Here is a 25538-nt window from a genome sequence, read left to right as displayed (position 1 = left end):
GAGGGACAACAGCAGACCGAATCCTGCCGTATACCTAGGTCTGAGAATCTCGGCGACCTAAAGAATAAGTGAAAACAATCTCCTGTCGTCTGCTGAGCCAGTCCCCTGCAGATCACATCTTCAACAAAGAGAGAGGACTTTAAATGAAGGCGGCAGAATGAATGGTCAAGACACGGAATCCCAAAGTAAGAGACAGGTGGGGTATCCAACACAGGGAAGTTGGTGGGGTTGGTGGGTGAAAGAGAGGGAGTGAGGGCAGAAGAGAGATCAGCAAGAGGGGCCTGCCCAGCTGGCATACTGCTGCGTCCTGCATACCTGCACAGATCGCTGAGTCGACAGTGAGGAGCCTAGACTCAGCCAGAGCACCTGGCCCACCTGTCCGCTGAGAGGGTAGGAGAGAACAAGGACAGGAAGGATGAGCAGAGGAGGAGAGAAAGCAGCTCAAAGAGACCTGGCCACACAAGGTCCTAAGGAGGAAGCTGGGACCAGTGGCCCCTCTCTTCTCTCACGTTGAGGTGTCCACAAGAAGTCCAGAATGAGATTAAAGGATCGCTTTGTAACATTAATTTTTTTTATTAAGAAGACAGATATTTTATAGTACTTCTTTTTTTCTTTTTTTTTGTAAAAATGGTATACATGAACCAATACAAAATGCGAATGAGAACATATGGGTATGAAGTTTCTTACACTGTAACATTGTCTGTGTACACCTTAAAAACAGAACTGGCCTAAAGGGAAAAGTCAGACGGCTGCGTGACTAAAGAACAAGCTTATTTGGCATCAATTATACATCCTTCATTATTTTATATTCCTTTAAAAAAAACACAAAAAACAAGTTTGTTCTTTCTTCACTCTAAAAAAAGTGATCAACCTGTACAAAGTAATACTCAACAATACATTTCAAACAGTGCACTGTATACTTAAAAAATACATAAACCAATATACAACTAAAATCCATAATTTCCTGTTTTTGCTTTGTTTTTATTATTATTATTATTATTTTTCCAATGTGTGGGGCCTACGCTTTGCAATCTACCTGAGACAGAAAACACCAATCAAAACACATGAACCTGAGACATGTCAACATTGTAAGCCATAAAGTTACATCAGGGACACTGCACTACTGTACACTTGTCAAAACAGAAAGATGGGAAGCTCCAAACATGAGATGCCAATTTCATGAGAAATGGTAGGTTTTTTTTTTTTTTCTTCTGCCTAAAAATAACAACTAAAAAAAGTCTTTCAACAACATGCTAAATGGTTCTCACCCTTTGATATGGTCAGACTATGGTCAGTATGGTGCTACGGCTCGAAATAGAGCTGCGTGTTATAAAAGTCATTGAAAAAGGGATGTTGGTTGTGGCTTTTTGTCTTGGGTAAGTGCCTAGGGATAGGAGAGGGGTAATATAATGCTGCTCGATAATGGATTTTCTTTTACATACCAGTCCATTCCCAAAAGGCCCCCATATTGCAATGGTTCTATCAAAGGTTAAAATAAAAACAAGAAAAATAAACACGCTTTCACATAACAAAGAGCTGACACCTTTTTCCCCTTAAATAAATCAGCGTATGTTTTCCACAGAACATAACAGTAGTAAAAATGTACCTTGCAAATCCAAAATTACTCACTGAAAATGTTATATAATATATATTTATATATATAGAGGGAGATCTATCTTTTTTGATGCCATCTTTCCATAGGGACTGTTACCAGGAGTCTGGAGCCTCACCACAACATATGGTAAGAGTTTAGTTTCCATCCTTCAAGCACTACCTCTCGATTTCCTAGATGGTTCATTGAAAATCTCCACATTTTGTTAAAAAAATGCAAATGGTAACTTGACTCCTCTACCTTATCCCAAGGCTCCCCATCTAAGATATGTTCCAGGTGACTTATTTTTAGTAGCTGTGCACTACGGCGGCCATCATGCGAGGATCAGTAAATTTTTGGCAGATGGTTCTTAAGGCTGAGGAAAGAGGCCAAGGCTAGTGTATGAAAGGTAAAAAGATAAAAATACATTTGAGTTTTGATTAAGTAACTGAAAATCCCTACGTGCTGTTTTTTCCACCTCTGCTCTGACCTTCCGAGAGCTGAGATGGACGCCAGACCAGCGTAAGAACAAAACCGGCCCTTCTTTTGTGCCTCCTGCCTTTGTCAAACCCAATCTGAAGGAATGAAAGTTTCACAGAGATTCGAGTTGGAAGTCCCAGCATGACAAATATCTGTAATATACAGTACATGCAGGCCACATCCTCCTGTCTTCCTAACTAAGCACAAGGGAGGAAAAATAAAAAAAAAAACCAACCCTGTCCCATTCAGTCATTTGCACACCACGTGGGCTTGCTTTTTCCTACAAATTAGTGAGAAGTAAGGCCGATTGGGAAAAGTGGATGGAGTCATTCTGAACAGAAATAACCAGAGCAGAACTATCTTTCCTCCCTCCCTGCTTCCCTTCCTGTGGCAACTCAAATTTGTCCACTTATATAAAAGGAACAGACCCCACTTGTCAGGTCTGTTTAGGGCATTGAAAAAGGAGGAGCCCTTTATGCCCCAAACCTTTCTGGACAGTGTGGGATAACTCTACTGAGCCGTCTACAGATATGGAATTTAAGACAGATTTAATCTCATTGTGACACACCTCACTTGCAGATAACCCTGTACAGTAATGTAGTTCCACCGCAAAGAGAACATTTTCTGAATCACAGTCTAATTTTCTAGTCTTCACTGCTCTAAGTGTTTGAAACATGGGCAGCAGCAAAGAGTTCTCATTGTTTGTTCACCCAAATCTTTACGACAACAGAGAAGAATGCATTATGGATACACTAAATTCTGAACTATGAAATCTAAACTGTGCTGGTTCTCCTTTTATGAAACTGAATTTTCAACAGAAAGCAGTTACTTTAAGAACAAACAAAAGTCAAAACAATAACAACAAAAAAAAAGGGGTGGGGGGGGAAGATTCTAAGGAATCCCAGCAGGCAAATTCCAATATGGGAGATTTTGGAAAAAAATTCCAAAATTTTTTGGGAAAAATAAATGTGCAGAAAGGAAGAAAAAAGAAACATAACAAACAAACAAAAAACAAGGCACAGAATTTTCTGCAATCTACCTAAACTAAACCCAAGTATCCAAGTTTGACTTGGTAGGAAGAAATAATAACTAAAAAAAACAAAAACAAAAACAAAAAACCCCGAGCAAACAAAAAAAAAAGAGGTGTCAAACAGCAGAGTGTACTTTTCGAAGAACATTTTTTTTTTTTTACACAGCAAATCCCAAGCCTTCCCAGTCTCACACCTTTCCAGCCATTCATAAAAACCACACGAATTTCTCGCGAGTTCCAATATCACTGTCTCTTTATCATCTAAATAGGGCCAGCTGGACACCTCATGGAAACAAAAAGGCTGATCTAGATGAAGTACTCTTTCTTTTCTTCCGAGTTGTTCTGTCCTCCTTCTGCATTGATTATAGCTGTGTCTGCGTCTGCTGCGTCATCGGCTCCTTTGGCTTCATGAGTGAAGTATGTACCTGAAAGATGAAGGGGTAAAGCACCGTGACTGTCTGATGGCCTCTGTGTAAAGTGGTACAGAGATGGCAACTTGCTTTATGGCCATCATCAGCCGAAGTGGTGTGCAGGCAGCAGAGGGGAAAAAAACAATTGGAAGAAGAAAAGGGGTGGGTGAGACAAATGGGGAATCCGGGGGTTCCAAAGGCACCACTCCAACTGAACCGCTGCGATATAATTCAGCAAATGAGACATTAGAGCAGTGATTATGACCAGAGGATGTCAGCAGAAGAAGACGTGAGTGGGAGCTAAAAATGCAGGAAGCTGGAGAGCTGCTGACTAACATGTAAACAGTAAACAGCCAGGACCAATGACCAGCTATGAGCACGTCCATGGTTAAAGACCAAAGCAAGGAAGAGCAATTAGCCAATAAATGAATTAGGGCCCTCGTGATACTTTTATCGTCATCTCAAATCATTTCTTTGAACCATAGTCTGCTGTCTTCGTAAATCATCAATGCCTAGTCATACTGTGAGAGTGTGCTTGAATTCACACAAGTATGTTTGATTTTCTTAGGCCTTCCAGCTCAGAGTGGAGCTCCAAATCAAGGCTGCAGTATCCAGATAACAAAGCTCAGGGTCTGTCTTAACAAACACGTGATTCTCTCTCGTAGTGTAGTTCTAACCTGGACCCGGATTCATGGATTTGCTAATTGGCACAACCACTTTATCATGACTATAAAGAGAACATTACAAAGTTGGTAACACTCTCATCGCCAATTCCCAACAGTTTAAATGGAGAAAGACAAGGACCACACTTCCTTATGGTACATAAAACCAAAAACCAAACCCATTGTCATCGAGTTGATTCCGACTCATAGGAACGGCTGATGGATTTGAACTGCTGACCTCTTGGTTAGCAGCTGAGCTCTTAACCACTGCACCACCAGGGCTCCGTATGATGTACAGGTAGAGCTTAAACTGTCCTCTCATAATCAAATGACCCTCTTCCCAGTGTATGCTGTATTCTTAAAATTTAAAAAAGGCTGGTACATTTGCTATCTTTTCAGGTTTTCAAAGTGACAAATCTGAGAAGGCTGGCAGTCCAGAAGGTTTCTTCCTGGATCCTGCTTTCCCCTGGTGTAATGCACCTCTTCCCTGGCCCTCCAAAGCTGCTGCCCAGACTTCGGCCCTGGCCTCTGGCCTTGCCTTTGTGGCTCTATCAAGTGCGACACAAAGAGGCTGGGAGTCTTGGGCCAAACAGGCTGCCTCCTGAGTGTGCGCAAAGGGCTATGTATGGATAGCTCCCTGAGTCCCATACTGTTTTACGCTTGAGACGGGCACTTGGTATCCTAGAGGCAGTTGTCCAGTACCCTGGGCTTCCTTTGCTACTCTCAAGAAACTCTCCTTCTAACCCAAGTTCTAAAATCAAGTGGACTGCAAGCCCCTAGAATGAATACAACATGAAATCCCCCAAGCTCATTGCACAGTGCTTGAGAAAAATCACTGAGAGAGACAAGGGCGGACAAAGGAAAGGAAGAATAAATTACCAAAAGAGGAGAAGAGGATCAGAGCAGCATGGGGCAGAGAGGAGGAGTGTTCCAAGAGATGATTGCCCAGCCAGGCTGCACAGCTGATAAGTGTGATGATTAATGGCAATTTAAATCAATTGCACTGATAATTTTAAAAATACATATTTATGTGGCTTTTAAGCCCAAAGATTTTCTTTAACCTGGGCACATCGAACCAAGGAAGTATTCTTGATGTTGCAACCAGATTACACCGAGTTTGGGGCCAGGGAGCAGGGCTGGCCCACCTGCCTTCTAGTGACGGTAGGATCTGGGCGAGCCTTTTCCATGATGATCTTTTTGGGTTTCACACCACACCTCGCACACCAGCCCCTACTTTATAATTTTGACCCTATCCCCAGTTATGGATTGTAGAATAACAAATCTACAAAGCTTTATATTTAGAGAAAACCCAAATCAAGGGCTGCTACTCATCAATTCTCGGAGTCCTGATCAGCAGCTGCTCAGATTTGTGTGTTTTTTTCCCTTCTCCCAGCTACAGGAATCAAACAGGCTGCATGGCCATATAAACCAAACTGCCTATCAAGGACAACCTGGCAGAGTCTCCCAGGAAGGGGCTGGGGTGGCACGGAGCCTCCTGCCTCCAGAGTGCCTTGCTTACCTTTATGTCTGGCAAAATAGCGTCCCAGAATGATAAGTAAGCACAGCATGGCAAACACCACCACGGCCACGACGCCTCCGATCACAGCGTGATCCACTGCCCGTATCGAGCCTTCTTCGCCTGCTCGAGAATCTGTTGGAATCAGAAGAGGAACAGGGATGCAGAGCTCATTACAAGACACCAGAAGCCCTGGTGACACTGCCTCCAGGGTCAGAGGGTCGCCTACTTTATTAATGGAGGAGTCAGAGAGAACAATCGAGGTGGATCAGGTTACACAGAGGGAGCAGACCGACCTGTCCAGTGCTGAATTGATCTGTTCTCCCCACAAGGCAACTGCATTACAAGCAGCACAGGAGCACTAATGCACGTGGAACAAGCTTAGGGAGGCGGGGGGAAGGAACAGTCTGTACTAGTCTTAACTGGTCTATACCCCAGTTGCAGACCCTAATTAAGGACGCCAACCTCACCATTTAAGGGCATTCCGAATGGCACCTTCAGATAACCACAGGAGCTGTGGCGGGGAAGACAGAGTGCCTTTCTAGAGACACCCAGTGACTTACTCCCTTCTGCCTAGGAAAAGGAAGGTGCTCACAAGCCACAGCTGCCTAGAGATAAAACAAGGATTTTAAGACTAGAGGCAAGTGACTTACTTGCTACATTTAGGATGGATGAGAGAGTAAGCCTCAATCTAAAACCTAAAACCTATTTCACAAAGGACAGCAAGAAATAATCGTACATTGCCAAAGACGGTTTTTATTTTATTTGTCTAACACCTCCCAATGCAATTAATTTTCTTTTATAAGCACCACTCCCTCAGGATGTCTTCTTCCGACGGAGGAACACCATGTTTGGCTGGGGAACAACTCCAAATGAACCCAGGATGAGCTATGGCCATGCACAATGGATGTATGGCTGTGTAAACAATTTTAATTTCGGAATGTGGCTACGTCATCCTTGCTGAAATCCTAATGGCACCTGAGATTTATAATGTAGTAAAAAACAATTATTCTCCCGTTGATTAATACATTAACATTTTGGAATGGAAGCTAAACCATTGTCTTTTTTTTTTTATTGAGTCAAGTACGACACCTCCATTAAAATGATTTACAAGCTGTACCTTACAATTTAAGCATAGCAGCAACAGAAACGGTAAAAATCTTTTAACTTTACATGATTTGTGAAGTCATATGTGAAGGATTTACCATTTAAATCTTTCAGTACAAGAAGCACATGGCCTATAAATCTGTCCCCCTTGCAGTGGCTGGACGCCTAAGAGAAATGCATTTCACTAGGAAGACTGAGAGTGCAAATTCAAGTCAATTTTTAAGAAAGATTTATCTCTGCCTCTCTCCAAAGAACAGAGCAAATCTCTGAAGCCTCCACCTCTAATAATATTTGAAGTTTATCGATCAAGTGTACAGATCCATGACAGCTAAAGGTAATGGTGCTCTTCTGAGCCGAAACCTGATACAACGCTTTCAGCAGGAGGCCATGATTTACACTTTCTATCGATATTCCCAATTCTGTTCTGAGATTAAGCACTGAAGGATGTGGGCAAATAAGCTGTGACTGAGGGTTCCATGAAAAGTGCTTTAATTAAAAGAGTTTAAATTAAAAAAAAAAATGAAGTATTTAAAGTGTTTCATTAAGTTACCTTTGAAAGGACTACAAAAAGGAAAAAAAAAACAAAAAACCTCCCCCCCACCAAACCACATCCAAACAGAAATGCCAAATCCACGGCAGCAGCAGGTCGCCCGGGACAACAGGATGATGGGCGTTTAATTGGAGGATGGAGATGGGTTGGAGGCAGAGTGCCTGCTCTGTGATGGGCTAGCCCCTCCAGCAACACGTCTAATAAGCTCAACTTGAAACGTGGTGGAGAGGAGTCTCCCTCCTCAGCCAAAAGTGCTGCCGATGCTACAGCCTCCACCTCCTTGAAAGTCCTGCTCCAAGGTGCAGCTCAGCCATGGAAACTTTTTTTTTTTCCTTCTCTTAAGACAATAGAGTTTGTTGAAGGGGAGCACTCCCTGTGGGGTGTTACTGGACAGGGTGTCTCCTGGAGGACAATGCCTTCCACACTGGAGACTCTCACCCCCATGGCACAAGTCCAGAATTGTTCACAGGAGGACTGAGGTGACAGAAAAGCTGGCAAGTTATGTCTTCCTCAGGGAGCTGTCAAAATAAGGGATCTTGAATTGCCATGAGCTCCAGACCTACTGAAAATTAGGCATCTTTCAACTAACTCCATATGTCTCAGAACTGGGTGAAGAAAACAAAGTGGTACTAGATGGGGAAGAGAGGGGAAAGTCAGGGACAAGAGGCAACGGGGGAAGAAAGGGCCCGTCCTGGGAAGACCGAGAGCAGAGAGAAGCTTGGAGAAGCCTTCCTGGACACAGACCTAACCTACTGGGGGAAGGCACTCTCACGTCCACTGCTAAAAGGCCGCCTCCTAAATGCTTAGGTGCAGGAATACTCTAGAAGCCCAAGAAGAGAAAGCCAGCAAGAAAGAGAGCAGCTCTGTGATAGATAAACAAACTGAAAATCCTGCAAAACTCAAAAATCCTCACAGTGAGTGTATCTGTGGGATTAATTTCTTGAGCCAAAACTATTCATTTGCCCTTTGCTCCCCATGAATTTAGAGCGTAATACGCACAACAAAGGCACAGGGCTACTTCCTCCCCCCCGCCCCACCCCGCCGCCGCCCCGCACTTAGTCCAAATTAAATATCTAGGTTCTAGTTATCTTCCCCACCCTCAAGGGCATACATAGTCTACAGATACTTATTTATAAGGGTAATCTCTCCAGCTATCTTCTGATACTCACTTTGATCAGAAAGTTTACTACCATCAGTTAATCACTGAGACATTTTCCTGCCTTCAATTACTGCCAACGGGCACAGAAGGTAGCTGATGTTTAATTTATAGGGAACATTGCTGGTTATGAGCTCTTCACCGCCTCTTCCCACCCCACTCCCTCCTCCTGGGTTTACTCTGGGAGGCATTAATAGAGTTGTGCCTGTTCACTGGTGCCCCTGTCATGGCTCAGCCTCCCCTGTGAGGAGCAGAGCTCTTTCCAGACTCAGCTTGATTTTCCTCTTTCGTCTCCATGGGTGGGATGGATGGGAGTTTTTACAGTGCTCTGGGCTGGCCCAAGGGTTGGGGGCTGGGGTGAAAGCTACAGTTGCCGTATGAAGCAACAGCACGGGGCGTTACACAAAGAGGCACTGGGCTAGCGGAACAGGACTAAAACTGGAAACTGGAGGAAATATCAACTACCAAAAGGAGCATGGCTCCAACAAAGCCCATCAGCCACTTGCCCGATTCTACTCACAAGGCAAGAGCTCTGACAAGTTCCTGAGAAATTACTTCTAAAACTTGGGAAAGCCTAAGTCAACCAACTGCTCCTGCTCCACTTAGGGCCAGATCCTTCTACTCTGGGGATATCCTCTCCACATTTCTGACTCCTTTCTGAATCAGACAGAGAAGGAAACCCAAGAGCTGAATTCTACAGCTGCCACAGCGTCTGAATTGAAAGATAAATGTGTGTATGTAAAATACTTCTAAACATGCCCGGTCTTCAGGCAAATGGCCATCTCTTTGGTTTAGAAAGTAATGTTTTCTTGTTCCCTAAGAGACTATAATTGTGCACTTCCACTTAGTGACAGGGTCATATTCTGGGACTGAGCTTTGTCCCATCATCCCGAAAAGTTAACACCCTGCTTTTTTCTGCTTGGTGGATGCTGACCGCATAAAAGTTCTCTCAACCTTGACGAACCAAGCGAGCTTGGGTAGCACAGCCCAACTGGAGTTAAGAATCTCATCCGAATTATTTCACATGTGACCTCAGGGAAATGAAGCCTAGTCATTGATGAGTCTGATTTTGAGGGCCCTGGTGGTACAGTGTTTATGCGTTTGGTTGCTAACCAAATTAAAAAAAAAAGAGGATGGCAGTTCAAATCTACCAGCTGCCCCTTGGAAATCCTACGGGGCAGTTCTACTCTGGTTCGCTGTGAGTTGGAATTGACTCAGTGGCAATGGGTTTTTTATTGTAAGTGTTGGAGGAGCTCGTCACCACTCGTGATTGTGTTACAATCCTCCCTGCCTGTACTGTCACCCAGCAGCCATTTCTACGGCTCTAAGTGTGAAAGAAGTTTCTTTAAGGACAGATACATCCTGAGCTGTTTAGTATTCGCCAGTTAGCTTTTCTTTTGGCAAAAAGCTGGAGCCACTTGGCTCCAGATAAGAGTTTCAAGCTGTTTGCAGAATGTTAAGTTACCTACTACTGCTTGGGTCATGGCTTTGCCTACCCTGGGCTCCCTTTAACATCTTAGAAATTGCAAGAACAACAACAACAAAAAATTTAAAAGAAACTCCTAAGAGTGATGCCCCATACTCCTCAGACTTCTTTACCTCGGGCCAGCTGAGCAGGCCTGATCCATGGCACAGGCGACATGGAGGGGGAGTTCTGAAGGCAGTGGTTCCCTAGGGCCTGACAAGGAAGGTAACTGCTAGTGCGACAGAGTTTGCTTCCTCTTCCCTCTAGGGGACTCCTCTTTCTCTGCTTGCTTCACTTGCTCTAAGTACTTGCCAGACCCTCTTGGTACAGTGCTCTGGCAGCCTGGCTGCCTGTGTTAAGCCGGGCTCTACAACAGATCCTGGTTTCTATGGCTGCTTTACCACCTGGCATAGGACATGCAACCTACACTGCCATAAGAATGCCATAATCATGATCTGTGATAAGCCTAGATGGCTCTGCTGCCAAAGGCAGGGATCCCTGGATAACTGAGGAGTGGCCAGTATATCCTAGATAAAAAAAAAAAAAAAATCCTAGATAAGCTCCTGGCAAATAGGGACGTTGGCAGAGGAAATCACTGAGCACAAACCTCACTGCAGGGCATCCTGCCCACTCGGAAGCTCAGGGCTGCACAGAGTCTGAGGTCAGTCTTTTTCCCACAAGGACACCACGTCTTCTACCCGTGAGGCAGTGGAAGTGTGATACATAGTAATATAAGGCACAGGGCACGGCACCCACACTGAGTTGGCTTTCCTGAACATTTTCACAACATCCCCAGCTCAGGCTTTAAAGCACACTTAGCAAAACATGGGGAAGAGTTACACACTCTTTAAATGCTGGTATTTATACTTTTCATAGCTTGCAAACTACCTTAGGTCTCGTCTTAAAAATTGATACTCAAACATGGAGGAAGTTCTAATGCAATGAGTCCTCCTAGTTCTATTTATTGGGCAATTCAAACGCTCATCCCTCTCCAATTCCCTCATTCATGGATGACTGGAGAAAAAGTTAGAATTGCTGAATTTTTACAACACTTCTGTCATGCAGTTTAGCCTCTACTGGACTGAGGTCTTGCTGGACAAGTCGGTTTAATTAAAAACTCTTAGAACAGGTGTTTATAATGGAGATGCTGCCTCCAGCTTCCCAGGGCTGTAGGGATTAGGCTATCTCGGAGCAGGCTTAATGACTATGTCATTTGCTACTTCTTGCTAGGAAGAAATAAAAAGCCAGACAGCGGATTTTCCAAATCTGAGGCAAAAACAAAATCTGACCTCAAAAAAGACAAAAAAACAAAAAAAAACTGGAACCATCTGAGAAGTGTAGCTACTCATTCTCGTCACCTATTGTGGCTCCCATCTACGGCAACAAAAACAAGTGTGCATTTCAAACAGCACAACTTTATTACTGAAGGGGAACTAGCTGAATGGCACGCGCTGACAAAACGGCACATTATTTGCTAATCCTAATATGTTATTCTTCTTTAAGATTTGCTTTTCTCAGCACCAATTCAATTATAGATGCTACAAATCCTTCTGACATTTAATTCTCTCTTGTCAGAGTAGTAAATGTATACAGTACATGCACTGCTTTCCCATTAAGATGTTAATATATATTGGAGCGCACTAGCCTCTGTGCAGCATAACCTTTCTCTTCTCGCTTCTTAGAAAGTGGAAGGGAAGGAATAAATGTAAGGCAAGAAAATCATGACGATTCCCATCCAGCATCCCAGGCAGCTAGTTCTACCCTTCAGCTGCATTTAATTCTAGCAATGTAACTGCAACTAAGCTAACATTTCAAAGGGACTATGTTAAGCTACTTAAAGGAGAACTGCAGTGATCATCATCTTGCCATCCAGAGCTTCATAAGTGTTCATTTAAATTAGAAGTACTGCACACAGACTTTGGCTGTATGCTGTCACTACTCGGTGATCAGGACTCAGGGCTTTCTCAAGGCATCACCAGGAATGTCACTGCCTAAAGCCTTTCTCCACAAACAGGCCCAAATGGGACTCAGGCAGAGTTAAGCTCTCATTTCTTGCCTGGCCCGGTGGAAGGTGCATGGGGCTTGCGGTGAGATCTGGGTTAGATGCTGGGCTTTAGTACTTCTCTGTGTGACTTTAGGCAAATCGATCAGCCACTCTGAGCCTGTGAGCACAATAATACACTTCACAGGGCTGCTTAGAAAGCTCAATGTATTATGGAATATGAAAGTGCCTATCTGGCTCAGGGATTGGCAAATCAGAGGTTCTCTGTAGATGTTTGCCAAATTTAAATCCATTACATTAAAGCCCAAGGGCAGGCTTCATTCCCATTGTTATCATAGGGCCCAAGGCTCTTTGCGGGTCGGGGTTGTACCACATGCTCAGCATTGTTCACAGATGGTAGGATGCTCAGTAGCTACTTGCTGAGCTGAAGTCATCAAGCGCTTTGCATTGATGTAGAATCAACGCACAGTATAACTAAAGGCCTTACTGTCTTCTGTGGCTTGTGGACGTGGCAGCTGAAGGCCACCTAGTCCAAGTTATCATTCAGGTATACCATTTAAGTATCAGGATATTAAATAAGTGTTGTTAACTAAATATGAGAACAACTGTTTTTGTTTTATTTTAATGTTAATTTTTTTTTTTTCCCCTCTCAAGTTACTTGATTCAGTTAATTTAACCAACAGGGGAAATGACAGGATGCAAATCCTCCTAAGGCGTTTTGTGTCACCAGAGAGACACACAGGTAGTTTATGAGTCCCTCTACTCATCTGATTACAAGGGCACAGAGGTGTGACTGCCTTTCCCATTTTAAGCAGCAGGAAGGCACTGAGGATGATACCTGAGTTTTCCTTAAAGAAGTAGACACCTGATGAAGAGGAGGGAGTTGTAAAGTATTTCCAAACATACATTTCCCACTGGAATCTCTCTCTGGAGAAAGATGCTTCAGTGGACCTCCGGCATTTAGGGGTGTGAAGAGGATGGATTAATGAACATGGTGAAGTCGCCCCAAAAGCAGTGTCCAACCTGTGGAACTGGAATTCTCACTTTGTGTTGTAGCCTGCTTCCCTTTTTAGTCTGGGGGAGAAGTTTGTTTGATGGTCTCCTTCCTCCCCATAAGGGGAAAAGGTCTCGTGTTGGATTATGTGAAAGATCAGCAATGCCAGAAAGTTCAAACTCACATTGTGGGAAATCATGAACGAGCTGGCACTGGACCCAATACAAGGGAATCTACAAGTTTTAACCCTCTCCAACCCATCACTGTTCCTTGGCATTTGGGACCATCTTAGGAGAAAACTGATCCCATAATTTAGGAGAGTCAGTGGGGACAACAGCACTGAAAACATCAGAGTTCAGGTCTTCTGGGAGAGGAAAAGGCTTGGTTTAATGCTGGAGAGTGGCCTTCCAGGTCACTCCACACATGGCTCCACACTGATGGGCTGCGGAGAGCTGACCTCCCCCTCCTCATTTCTGACGGCACACACTTTGAGTTGATGAGTTTAAAAAGGGACCAAGAGGAAAAGGATTCCCACGAAGAAGATCTCAGAGCAAAGAGAGCTATGGATTTCACTGGCTAGGGGTAACCATTCTAAACCAAAGTCCCCTGTTTCCTGCAGGAGCAGAAAGACCGGTGTTCCAATTCTGACTCTGGTCTCCTGAGTGTGCTGCTTCATCTCTTGAGCCCATTTCCTTGTTTGTAAAACTAGACTAACAACCCTTCCTTAACAATCTCACAGGGTTTCCATGACAACCTCCCTAAGGCTGGCTCTTTCTTATCATTCAGGTCTTTCTGTCCCAAGAGCCTTCTCTGATGAGCTTTTCTAAGGTAGCCAGCCTCCCGGCCTCCACCTCCTGCCAGCCCCAGGCACTCACTTTCACTTAGGCCAGTTTTACTTTTTTTCACAGCAGTTATCACTGTCTGAAATAATCTTGTGTTTTGAACCTGTCACCTCCACCAGAATATAACTCTATGAGAGGAGGGGTCTTGACACATGAGATCCACAGCTGCTCAGCTCTGGGTTGGCCTTGCTCACTGCTGCATCCCTAATGTCCAGCCCTGAGCCTAGTAAATAGAAGGAGCTCAAAAACTTTTGTTGGATGAATAAAGACAATGAGATAATTAATATGTGTGAAAAAGCTTTCTCGCCTGTAAAGCACTATATACACATAAGCTAAATAATGGGTCGAAGTTTGAACTTTTTTTTTTAATCATTATATTTCTATTCTACCATGGAAATGAAACACTTGTTTACCAAATCTGGGCCACACTTTATGTGAGGCCAGTTAGGAAAGAGTCCCCCAGAAATGCTATGTCTATGGACAGTTTCTCACACACATGTCAATTAAGTCCAGCCAGGCTTTAGGACATTTGCAGTAGCCAGATGGCCACATATATCTGTATCTCACCCCAGAACTAGTAATCTGGATTCAGAGCCTTGGGAGAGCTTCCATGATCTAAATTTGGACTATACTTTGAGCTCATGTTTCTTTTGTCATTCATTTGGGAGGCTATAGTTGGTTTACCTATATTCCTTCTTACTACTCAGGCATGGTTATCAACGCCATTTTAGAATTCACCCTCCATCCATACTTTTCTGTGAATTGTGAGGGAGATGTAGGCTTTTTCCAGATCACTTTTTGGTTTGTAGGGCAAGAGGTAAAAACACACTTGGGGAAAGTAGGGCAGCTCTGGAATTTCTCGTCAGTGCCTTTGTTTCAAGAGCAGAAAACGGATGGGTTGCTTTGCTTGTGCTGGAGGGTCCTTCTCGGGCTTACTGTGTATTTGCCACCACACTCCACTAAACGGTCCCGAAGGACCTTCCACTGCTGAAGGGAGAGAGACAGTTGGAGACATTTTTTAAAAGTTTTAAAGGAAAATAGAAGGATAAATAGGCTTAAAGCTATTCTATTCCACATGGGTGGCAATAACCACCAGCTGTCACCAGGATACAGCAGATGTAATTGATAAAACAATTCAAAACTCTTGTGGATCCATCATCAATAAAGTTAACACCCCAAAAGTAAATGAAAGGGTTTAAAGTAGAACTGGATAAGCTCCCCAGGCCTGCCAATCATTAAATCACAGGACTACACACAAACATGTTTTCTTAATGCAGATTAAAGAGGAGGATCGGCTGGGTTACTTGCTTTGCTAGGTGAGGATGGCTCCACCATATGTTGCTTATGAAAATGTCATTAACTGAGGGAGCGCTGGTGAAACGGGAAAGAGGAAAAGGAGGTGAGCAGAGAACAGATCAGCCTTATTTTGAATGAGGTTCAGCATACAACATTTATCCATCATATGGAAAGGATGAAATTTCTGCCCAGATGCAGCAGAGAATCGATGGAAATATTATTCATTACCACAGTTTAGCATTAAATGTGCAACACCTACTCCAATTCATTGATGGACCGTTTAAGACGGGTGTTAACCTGTTTGTTTTGTATTATAATTGAACTCAGTCTCTAGGCTACAGAAATTAGAGAAGTTCATCCTTTCTCAATCAATATGCTCCCTTCAGTGACCCATTTCAAGATAACTTCATAAAAAATAATGTATTTTGTTTTAATAAATTTAAACACTATGACAGCCGCTCAATTTTTATTGGTTGTTGTGCTTTTTTTTTCCCCCTTCAGATGTCTCTTTGCTGAAGAGTGAAGCTCAGCTCACAATCAATAGTAATTGATTAATCAGCATCCCCTTTGAACAAAGATGCTAATCAGTTTTTGATTAGTTCATCAAACCAATTGCAAAGGCAGCCCAGCCCCAGCCTGACAGCTCCTCCAGGTTGGACACAACTTATGGCTCCTAAGCAACATACGACCGCAGCGTTCCTGGAGAGAGTGGGGGCGGGGGGCAGCTTGATTATTAATTTAAACGAATTATTATGAACACAAACAGTTGTTGGCTTATTGCTCCTGACTTGGAGGTGATTGATGGAGCTGCAGCAAAGACGCCTCTGATATGGTGCAGTGCTGAGGGACCCGGAATACCCCTAATTGATGATACTGATGGAGGGGATAGAGGGCTGATTTAGTCACTTCCTAAAGAGGAAAAAAAGCACTTTGGCATAGCTGATGGCTAATAAGCCAAGAGGGATCAGGGCCAACCTCGTCCAGGAGAACTTGGTGCTTTCTTAGTAACCCTTTGAGAAGATCAATTGCCAGGGACACTATGTCAGAGCCATTTTATTTAGGGTCAGGATCAGAACTGAGTGTATTTACAACCAGGAACACAAGCAGAGGCTGTTTACTGCCAGCATTACAGTTTAAGCAGGGAGAAGGACTTAACCTTAGTTGAAAAGAAAACCAGGCTAATGTTTGTTTGCGACTTCTCTGAATACACCATAAATAACGGTGAGATAAAATGGAGCGCTCACTCCCTTGATGGGCTGGCTTTCCTTCAAGCTACCTTCTATTTGTTAGAAGCCATCTTTCTATTTATCCTTCTATTTATTAGAAGCTATCCTTCTATTTGTTTATCTAAATTCTTCAGATTTGGAGTTCATTTATTCATCCAACAATCATCTACTGAGCACTCACCACGTGACAGGCGTAGACGGGGGCTCGGCTTACAGCAGTGAACAAAACAGATCTGGCCTGCTGGAGCTCACATTTTGTGCAAAATCCAACAAGATCCAACAGCTAAACTAAACCCAGGACACATTTTCTGGATACCAGCAACTGAAAGGCATCCCTGAGGTGTGACAGAAGCATGTTGTTTGTTGTTGCGTGCCCTCCAGTCATTTTGACTCATAGCGTCCCTGTAGGACAGGGTAAAACTGCCCCATAGGGATTCCTAGGTTGTAATCTTTATGGGAGCAGATTGCCAGGTCTTTTCTCCCACGGATCAGCTGGTCGGTGATCAGTTGGTCGGTAGCAACCGCTGACCTTTTGGTTAGCAGCAAAGAGCTTAACTGTTGCACCACCAGGGCCCCTTTGACAGAAGCACATAAAAAAAAAAAATTTGAAGCACATAGTAGGCAATAAATCTATCAAATCTGAAAACACTGGGAAGTAATATCTTATTCTCTCACAGGGCAAGACCTATAGTTAAGGACTGAGCCTGACAACCAACTATTCAAGGGAGCTGCAGGGAAACCTTTTCAGGAAGGGACCCTGGGGAACCCTCCTTTCTAACAGGCTAGAGTGAGCACTTGCAATTCTATGCCTTAGCATCTCCGTCACAGGTACAAGGAAGGGCCCTTCGTTACTGATTTATTAAGAAGTGACTGATCAGAATGTTCATGAATCTGTAGCTGGAAACATCCTGGGAGCCCACAGAATTGTTCAGCTCTGACCACTTTAAATCTCCTCCCTCCCTCCTTTTTAGGATATGCTTCTTATTCTGGATTAGTAACACCTAAATCCTGGAATCAAGCATGAAACCTACTTTTGCAAGAGCTCAGTGTGCTGTGAAAAAGGTCTGAGGTGGATAATTAGTTTACATCACAGTGTGTGACAAAACAATTGCCCCCTTCCTCCCTTCCCCTCCCCGCCTGTAACTTCTAAGATAGCTATGACATGGCTTTTCTAGTCTATTCCACAGAAGTAGACAGTTCTTTTTTTTTAAACGATCTCATCACATAATCCAACATCCTTAAACTGCTTTGTAACACAACGATCCTGAATCATTAGATATTTAAGATGTGGAAATTATTTAAAGCCACTGTACACAGAGTGGCTTTAGTCCAACCCCAAAGGTAACTTGCTGTCCGCTGCACTGACTACATCAACCACAATCTGAAATACAAATAGCACAACCACCGGGAAGAAAGGTAGGTGGTGGGGAGGAAGAAAGTACATTAGCAAAAAAATTGTTTTTCTTTAGTCTTAAAATCCACATTCCTCGCTAAGGGATTGCTCAGCAAACCAAATGGCTGTTGAGTAGAAGCAGACAGAGCCCCCACAGGTTGGACACTGCAGTGCCTTACCTAATGACTAGCCCTTACCTGAGAGGTCCTCACTGTCCAGTTCTTCTGCGGAATTGGGCAACTGAGTAAGGCCTTACAAGTAAAAACAAATCGTTTTTCTTTCCATTCCTCGAGGGACATAAACAAAACACTTAAGAACTGAGGATGAATTTCTTAAAAAAAAGAAACACACACGAGCCAAATCTCTTGCTATGGCTCTCTGTTTTGGATTGCCTGAATGTATTAATCCACAAGTACATTTCTCATTATATTATTGGTATACAATCAAAGCAGAAAGATTCCTCAGTCTCCACCGTTCAAAACACATGAAACATGAAGGTGAATGTTTAAAGTCAATCATTCATAACCGCATGCAAAAAGAAAAAAATAAAGCCTGATGGTTAGCTGTCGATGCTCTGATGTATTTCTTTAATACAAACGTATTTAGATGTTACATACTGATGTATGTAAGTTTTAGTTCATATTTTACTGTAAATTGAAATCCTTTGCCAAAACTGACAAATACAGCACATTATCCATTTACGATGATCTTGGATCGCATATTTCAAAATGGCACGGCATCTGTTAACTGCAGATTGCAGGTTAGACCTTCATCAGAAAATCTGATTCGCCAAATGATTTTTTGAAAAAGGAAATTTTATAAATCAATGGTATTCCTGGAAAATAAAACCCTCAAAGCTGAAAAAGCAGTTAGGGCAGGAGATAATCAAGCCGGTGCTTGCAATGCCTCTATCCACACCCCCATGGACGCTGGCCAGCTGTGATGGTTCTCACCTAGCTCTGATTTGAATTAAAAGAGGTGAAGAGGGAAGTACAGAAACGATGGGAGGCTCAGCTAGTAGATGGCTTCCCTTTCCTCCTGCTTTATTTGCAGGCTGATCCTTTAACGAAGTTTATTAAACACAGAATGTGAAGAGGTTAAGTGCTCCAGTTGCTAACCAAAAGGTCAGCAGTTCGAAATCCACCAGGCGCTCCTTGGAAGCTCTACGGGCAGTTCTACTCTGTCCTATAGGGGTGCTATGAGTCGGAATCAGCAATGGGTTTGTTTTTTTTTTGGTTTTTGCTTGTTCTTTACCATCTTGCTCAAAGCCCTGATTGTCCCAGGTCCTCTGATTCGCACAGCTGTTTGCCTATACTTCTCTAATGGGATTTCTCACTTTTGTAGATAATTGTGGACCTGTTTAACCGCAAGGTCTTTGAAGAGAGGGGATGTTTTGTTTATTTTTTCATCTTCCCCTGCTCCTACAGTCAAGCACAAAGTATGTCCTCAGTAAGTATTTGCTGAATTAATGATTTGGGACTAACGCTCAGTGCACTACCAACCAGGGCATAAAAGCAGCCAAAATAAATACTCTGCCAACAAGTTAGGTCAAGCTGAGCACACTATGACAAAAACAAAAAATTAACCCAAACGATCATGTACAAATTCATCACTAAAAAATTGGACTTTGTAAGGTGCTTTATAAAGAAACCAACTCAATACTGATAACTAGGGTTGCTTCTCTGAAAAAAGGATTTGAATCAACACTTGAGGAAAATGACTTTCCATCACTACCCTTGGGTGCCAATATTCAAGGGCAGGTGCCAATTAAAAATGAGGGAACTTCAAGCCCACGAGCGTTCCCAAACTATGAATTTATGCACCTAAAGGGAGAACAGGTGAGTAATACAATAAATTATAGACCCAACTGGGTAACGATGACACCCATTTGTCCTGAGGTCTGATTGGTTGAAGTGTTCTTATTTCCAATTGGCTTTATCCATTGTATAAAGACTGATGAATACAATTATTTGAATAATTGTTATAAATGGGTAACACAAAGCACTTCTTTGTAGTTAATTATGAATTTGCAGTTCTCAGAAGGCTAATTTCTCACTTCTATGTGGCTCAATGAATATCAAAGCATTCTACATCCATGGTTGGCACCCGCTGAACCATACTAAACAAGGATGTTTCAAGTAGGCAGCTTTAAGGCTGCCTTAAAGGTTGTTTCCTTGGGGAAGGTATTAGAAAGCTAATTAAAAAAAAAAAAAAAGACAAATATGTTTATGAAGTACCATTGGTATGCAAAGTTTCCCATTAAAAAGCAACAGACAGTTGATGTACACCTCATTAAAAAGGAAACTGTCATTTTTAATGGTATAAAGTTTAAAATATACCAAATCATGTGGAGTCTACTGCTTGGATTATGTTTCTAAAGTGGGAAGTCATTTAGGTTAGTGGCATTAAATTTGTTTTTACACTACTGCTGTATTTTATGAATCTACAGTGCTTTTTGGAAACCCTGGTGGCATAGCGGTTAAGTGCTATGGCTGCTAACCAAAAAGGTCAGCAGTTCAAATCCACCAGGCGCTCCCTGGAAACTCTATGGGGCAGTTCTACTCTGTCCTATAGGCTCGCTATAAGTTGGAATAGACTCGACGGCAATGGGTTTTTTCATGGGTATAGTGCTTTGCCATAATCTGATAATTTCCGAGTAAATATAATCAGGAAGAGTTTACTGAAGCACTGGGTGTGCAAGTGAGGACAAGAAAAATTTACCTCCAAAAATTGCTCTGGCTTAGGTATTTTTTTCTTTCACATTAAAAATTACACCACTGTCATTTTCTCAAGGAGAAAGACAAAGATGCATTTCACGAAGCAGAGAATAGTCTTCAAAAGGAAACTTCACAATTTTACAGTAAGAGGGAAATTATCCCTTTAAACTTTCCTATCTTCCACTAAAGCCTGTTCTCTTCACGTCTAATTAAACTTATTCCACAAATTTCTTTAAACTTTGTTAAACAAGTGAAAGTTTACTTTTCATCCGTGTGGGATTTTTAAAACAATTAGTAAAGGCCTAAGGTGCAAACACGATAATTCAACATATGCACTATAACTGTCTCTTCTGCTGAAACGTGCATTTCCCACCTTCGTGGCACTAAAATGTGCTGTCACACACCCTGAACCTTCACAGACAGTGCTTCCATGGTCGTCATTCCTCCTTTTCAATGGGAATTGCTGGCCTCTAGAAGTGGTATGATGTGGCAATCTTAAACCACAGCCAAGAAAACTTCGAGAAATTAGGAACAATAAGAGATCCTAGAGATATTTAAGGTCAAGTAAAATTTAAATGCTGATGGATTCAGTTAATCAAGGTATCATTTTCTAAAGAAAATTTCGAAAAAGAATAATCAAATAAAGCCTCTAGGAAAAACAAAAACAAAAAGTTAGCCCACTGGCCCTAATACCATTCCCATGATAAAAAACAAAGTAGACGGTGGTCTCTCTCTTACCTAGGCAGCATACATCTGATCATTGGCCATATTATGGAAACTGTGACTTCCATCACCAGCCATAAGAGTTCAGACGCCCCCGGTAGTTTTAATCTAAAAGCTCAGTCATCCTGTTCTTCCTGCTTTGTCAGCTTTTGTGGAGAGTTTTTCCCCTTCTTCCCATTAGCAGAAATTTGGTTCACACCGTTAAACAGCAGCATATTTTTCCAAATTGCATATCAAGGCTGAAACACAATCTTCAGGTCCTGCAGCCATTCACAAATCTCTTTAGCTTTGTTCTCGTGTAGAACGTACAATGTCTGCAGAGTCCCTTGACTGCATGGCAGCCTCTGAATGCCATTGTTATGTACTCACACAGAGAGATGTGCAGAGACGTACACACACAGAAGGTGGACATAGCGGTTGTAATAATGCGCACTGCTGGCTATTTTCTTCTATAAAGTGGGCTTCAGAATTTCCCCACAATTGAACATAAAGAGAAGAAAATTTCCTGTGCTTTCAGAATTCTCTCATGGCTTGCGCTATGTATAAAATAAGTCAGGGAAAGGCAACTACCTAGGGGTGGTGGTCTAGGTAGGGTATGAGCACATACGGAGCACAGGTGACACATCGTGAGACCAAAACTGAAAATGGAGAAGGGTTCTTCAGAATGGGTCCCGGTTTGAGTCTTACCACCATCACATGGGATATAAAAATTCATGAGCTTATCAGCCTCTAATGTATTAAGAGGTGGAAAGCAAGAGGGCAGGTAGACTTGAAAATAATGAAATAGCGGGGGGGCGCGGAGAGAAAGGAGAGAGAGAGAGAGAACCTCGAACCCAGAAGAAGCCAGCTTACTGCAGTGCAGCAAAAGCACAAGCACTATTCCAGACCAGGGGCATGCGGTCACCCGAACCCTCCCGTGGGGCACGAGGGTGAGGGACAGGGAGAGGGGACAAACAGGGCGGAAAAGCAGAAAAAGAACAAGGCACAAGACACAGAGAAGCGCTCACATTGAAACAAACAGAAGCCGTCACTCGTACCCACACATCAATAACCATAATAACGACCACACCATCCGTGCTTAGGTCACTCATGCACTTCTGCATCCATTTCAGCCATGTGGCACCGGGGTTTGGCAGAGTGTTTTCCGCGTTGCTCACCATGCACACATGACACAGGATTCTTCCTGTTCAGGCCTTCAGGATGAGCTCCAAAAACACAAATGCTCAAGAACCTCATTCAAAGATTACTTGCATCACCCTAATCTAAAAATCCCATTCTAACACTTGCATTTATTTATCTTTACTTTTGATTAGATCTTTAAAAACACATTGTGGCTTCTTGTTGTTTTGTTTTGGAGAAAATCCATTTGATTTTGAATCATGCCCATGCACTTCTAACTTTCAGTACATGCTTATTCCAATCAGATACTGGTAAGAACGGTCAACACACATAGACAACTGGTACACTTCATACATACTCTAGCAATACAAGCTTGAATAAAAATACTTTAATGAGTCTTCAAAGGGAAAGCTTTTTAAAAATTTTTGAGTTACTTCTTTTCCTGTTTTTAAAGAAAAGAGAAATAAGGAAGGGAATCCAACATGAAAAATTTTAAGGCCAGTAATTTTTTTTTTTTTTAAGATGGTCACAACTGGTTGGCCTAATATGTCTTGTCATTTAAGTTGTGAAGTCATCAACTCACAACAGTTTCCTAGGTTCAGATCGCCATAATGAACATCTCATGATTATTCTCAAACGAATCTAAGTGGTTGCTGCACTGAAGAAGTTTTTAGCTATAATTCACTCGAATAAAATGAGTTGGATGTCTTCATCTCTTTGGAAATCTGGACCCCTTCTCTGTAACTTCTACCATAGTCTATTACCACTTCTATCCTGACAATTTACCTGGATGACCCCCCCACCCCCATCAAGACAAATTCTAGATACTACTTTAGATTTCATTAGAGCTTTTTGCTGTAGACTAGAGAACTGCTGTTTAAAACAGTGGTAGGACTCCTTTGGGAGGATGTTATGAGGATGTTGGACAAGTGAGAGAATGTATTTATACAGGGATCGACTTGAGTCCTCTATTCTCTCCACCTCTGCTGTTAAGTAGTCCAATTTAAAGTATGCTGTGTGTGTGTGTGTATATAAATACATGTATTTATCTAAGTCATATGTTGATCTATTTCTCAAGCACTACCAGTCAATAAAATCCTACTGGGGTATCACTGGCTTGAACACTGTCCCGAAATTAATAAGACAGTTGCTTCTCACAGTACATAGCGTCTGTTTCCTGCCACAGGAATGCTTTTATAAAGTTCTATTCCAAATGTTTATTATACCACAAAAAGAGATCACCTTCTTTTTCTCTCTCTCCAGAGAGAAAGACATGATACAAAAAAATTGTATCATAAAGTTAGGACTGGCTCCTAAGCTAACTTCTCATTTTTCAGGACGGCACCATCCAACTCTTAAGACCTCTATCCATTAGAGTAAAAGTAAGTATGTGAATTTTACTGAAAGGACCTACAAAACAGAACTCTGGAGTCTTAGGAGATAATCAATATCTCTTTAAAGATCTCACAGAATTCAGCAATCTTATGGTTACATTGGACCTGTAGTTTAATTACAGGAAGCTCAGAACTTAAAAGCATTTTAAAAAGTATAGAACAGAATCTCTTGAACTACATTCAAATAACCTTAAAACTCTGAGAATAATCAATAAAAACCAGGAGGTGCTCAATTAATGATGAAATCTACAAATAACTAAGCTTAATGGAGTGCAATGCTCTAGATTTAGCGGGCACCATGGAGCATTACCTTAGAAAGCGGGAGTTTTATACCTAATTCATCTCTCATGATTGTCAGGGTACCTGGACCTTTATCTTAGTTTATGTACTTTTTTCTCTTTCTGCCAATGACAGCAAAGGGAGAGGAGGAGATGGGAACGGGGTGGGGAGGGACATATTGCTCCATATATTTGTGTTCTCGAAATTCCTAATTGGAAAGTCCAAATACGGGGATGATCTGCCAAGCACCATGGCCTGCTGACCTTCAACGACTGCTCACATAGGCCAGGTTTTGCTTAGAGATTTCCAACTGGTAAGCCCCAAGTGTCGGTCTATTTAAGGAAGTCAGTATGTGCAAGGGAGAGACGCTTCTCTAAAAGTCGAATTAACAGTATAGGGTTGGGTGATCACCTCTTGTCATTTAACTGATAGATTTTAACTCTGCACAACAGGCAAAGTGAATTAAGTAGGCCCTTTACAAAATAGCTCCCTTGGATTCAATTATGAAAATTAAGCTCTTTTTTAACTAGCATCTTTCTCTAAGCACAATATCATTCCAGCTAAGTTAGATTCCAGCTAAGTAGAAAAGTAATATACAGATGAAACATGATCCTAATTTTCTGATTGGAGAGACAGAGAAAAGTTAATAGACTTGTTGTAATCTACAAAGTCAATGATGAGATTGGGAAATGGTGAGCATACTACCTGGTGCTCTTTCCTGAGCTTTGCTTGCTCAGTTTTTTATCACCTTTTGGTTAAATGAGTCAGAATTGACTTGACGGCGGTGGGTTTGGTTTTGGTTTGGTTTTTGGTTAAAGTCTTAACCAGCTTTTTAGTATTTTGCCTACAAGACACCCACACACAAATGATCTTTTTAAGTCCCACTTAATACTTCTAGCATTTACACATGGTATCTTTCTTGGAGATGTTTCCTGCTAAATGTTAGCAACAAATATATGTGAGCACACACAGATTAAAAGAGCAAGGGGTTGGTGGGGGGCGGCGGGGAATACAATTAGGAATATAATTCAAGTCTTGACTTTCCTAAAGAAGAGCAATGATCTTCATCATCACCACCTTGTGAATTTATACAGGAGTCTTCCTCCCTGAGCTAGCCTTCAATCTCAACTACCAAGTAACAAATAACTCCTCTTCAAAATGTATCTGCGACTATAACCTATAAATGAAGAAAGCGACTGGGCATTTAGTCCCATCCTACGGTTTTTAGGCAAATATTAGTTTTTGGAGGGCACATGTATTTTGACATTGGGTGGAGTTATATAAATAAGGAGGACCCTGTGCAACCTGAGCTCATGCCATTCCAGCCAGTGGGGAGACGGCCTGGTCCCAGAGAGTAGCAATTGGCTACCGAACTTACAACAGAAATGACAAGACTCGACATCCTTTCAAGCCTTAAAAATCATAGTATATTTATGAGATCAGTCTACTTGAAACATGATTTCCTTTGAAGACTACATTTCTTTTTCTGAGGCTCGCCTTGCCTCTCAGCAGCGCTGAGCAAGTAGATAAACAGTAATGTGATACCAACCGTGAACTGCTGGTTCTGTCGTCGCCGTTGTGTCTAC

The 25538-nt window shown here is 42.3% G+C and overlaps 1 protein-coding gene across 3 annotated transcripts in view; it reads right to left on the bottom strand.

Moving 5' to 3' along the window:
• Positions 1-480: 480 nt before the first annotated feature.
• The window catches only part of CADM1 (cell adhesion molecule 1), a 372290-nt gene continuing 347232 nt past the window's right edge, over positions 481-25538 (bottom strand). Inside the window, exons 9-12 of one of the 3 annotated variants that reach the window (XM_023558163.2) lie at positions 25502-25534; positions 17918-17971; positions 5693-5824; positions 481-3526 (exon numbers count right to left, since the gene is read on the bottom strand). In XM_023558163.2, the coding sequence (XP_023413931.2) occupies positions 3408-3526; positions 5693-5824; positions 17918-17971; positions 25502-25534 (338 nt within the window). In that variant the 3' untranslated portion in view covers positions 481-3407. The remainder of the gene's footprint in view (positions 3527-5692; positions 5825-17917; positions 17972-25501; positions 25535-25538) is intronic. The other 2 variants (XM_023558164.2, XM_003418223.4) reach the window with 2 other exon arrangements.

Source organism: Loxodonta africana, chromosome 15, assembly GCF_030014295.1.
Source record: "Loxodonta africana isolate mLoxAfr1 chromosome 15, mLoxAfr1.hap2, whole genome shotgun sequence".
Classification (NCBI taxonomy): domain Eukaryota; kingdom Metazoa; phylum Chordata; class Mammalia; order Proboscidea; family Elephantidae; genus Loxodonta; species Loxodonta africana.
Note: the sequence above shows the minus strand (reverse complement) of the source record. Positions and strands in the feature narration are given on the sequence as shown.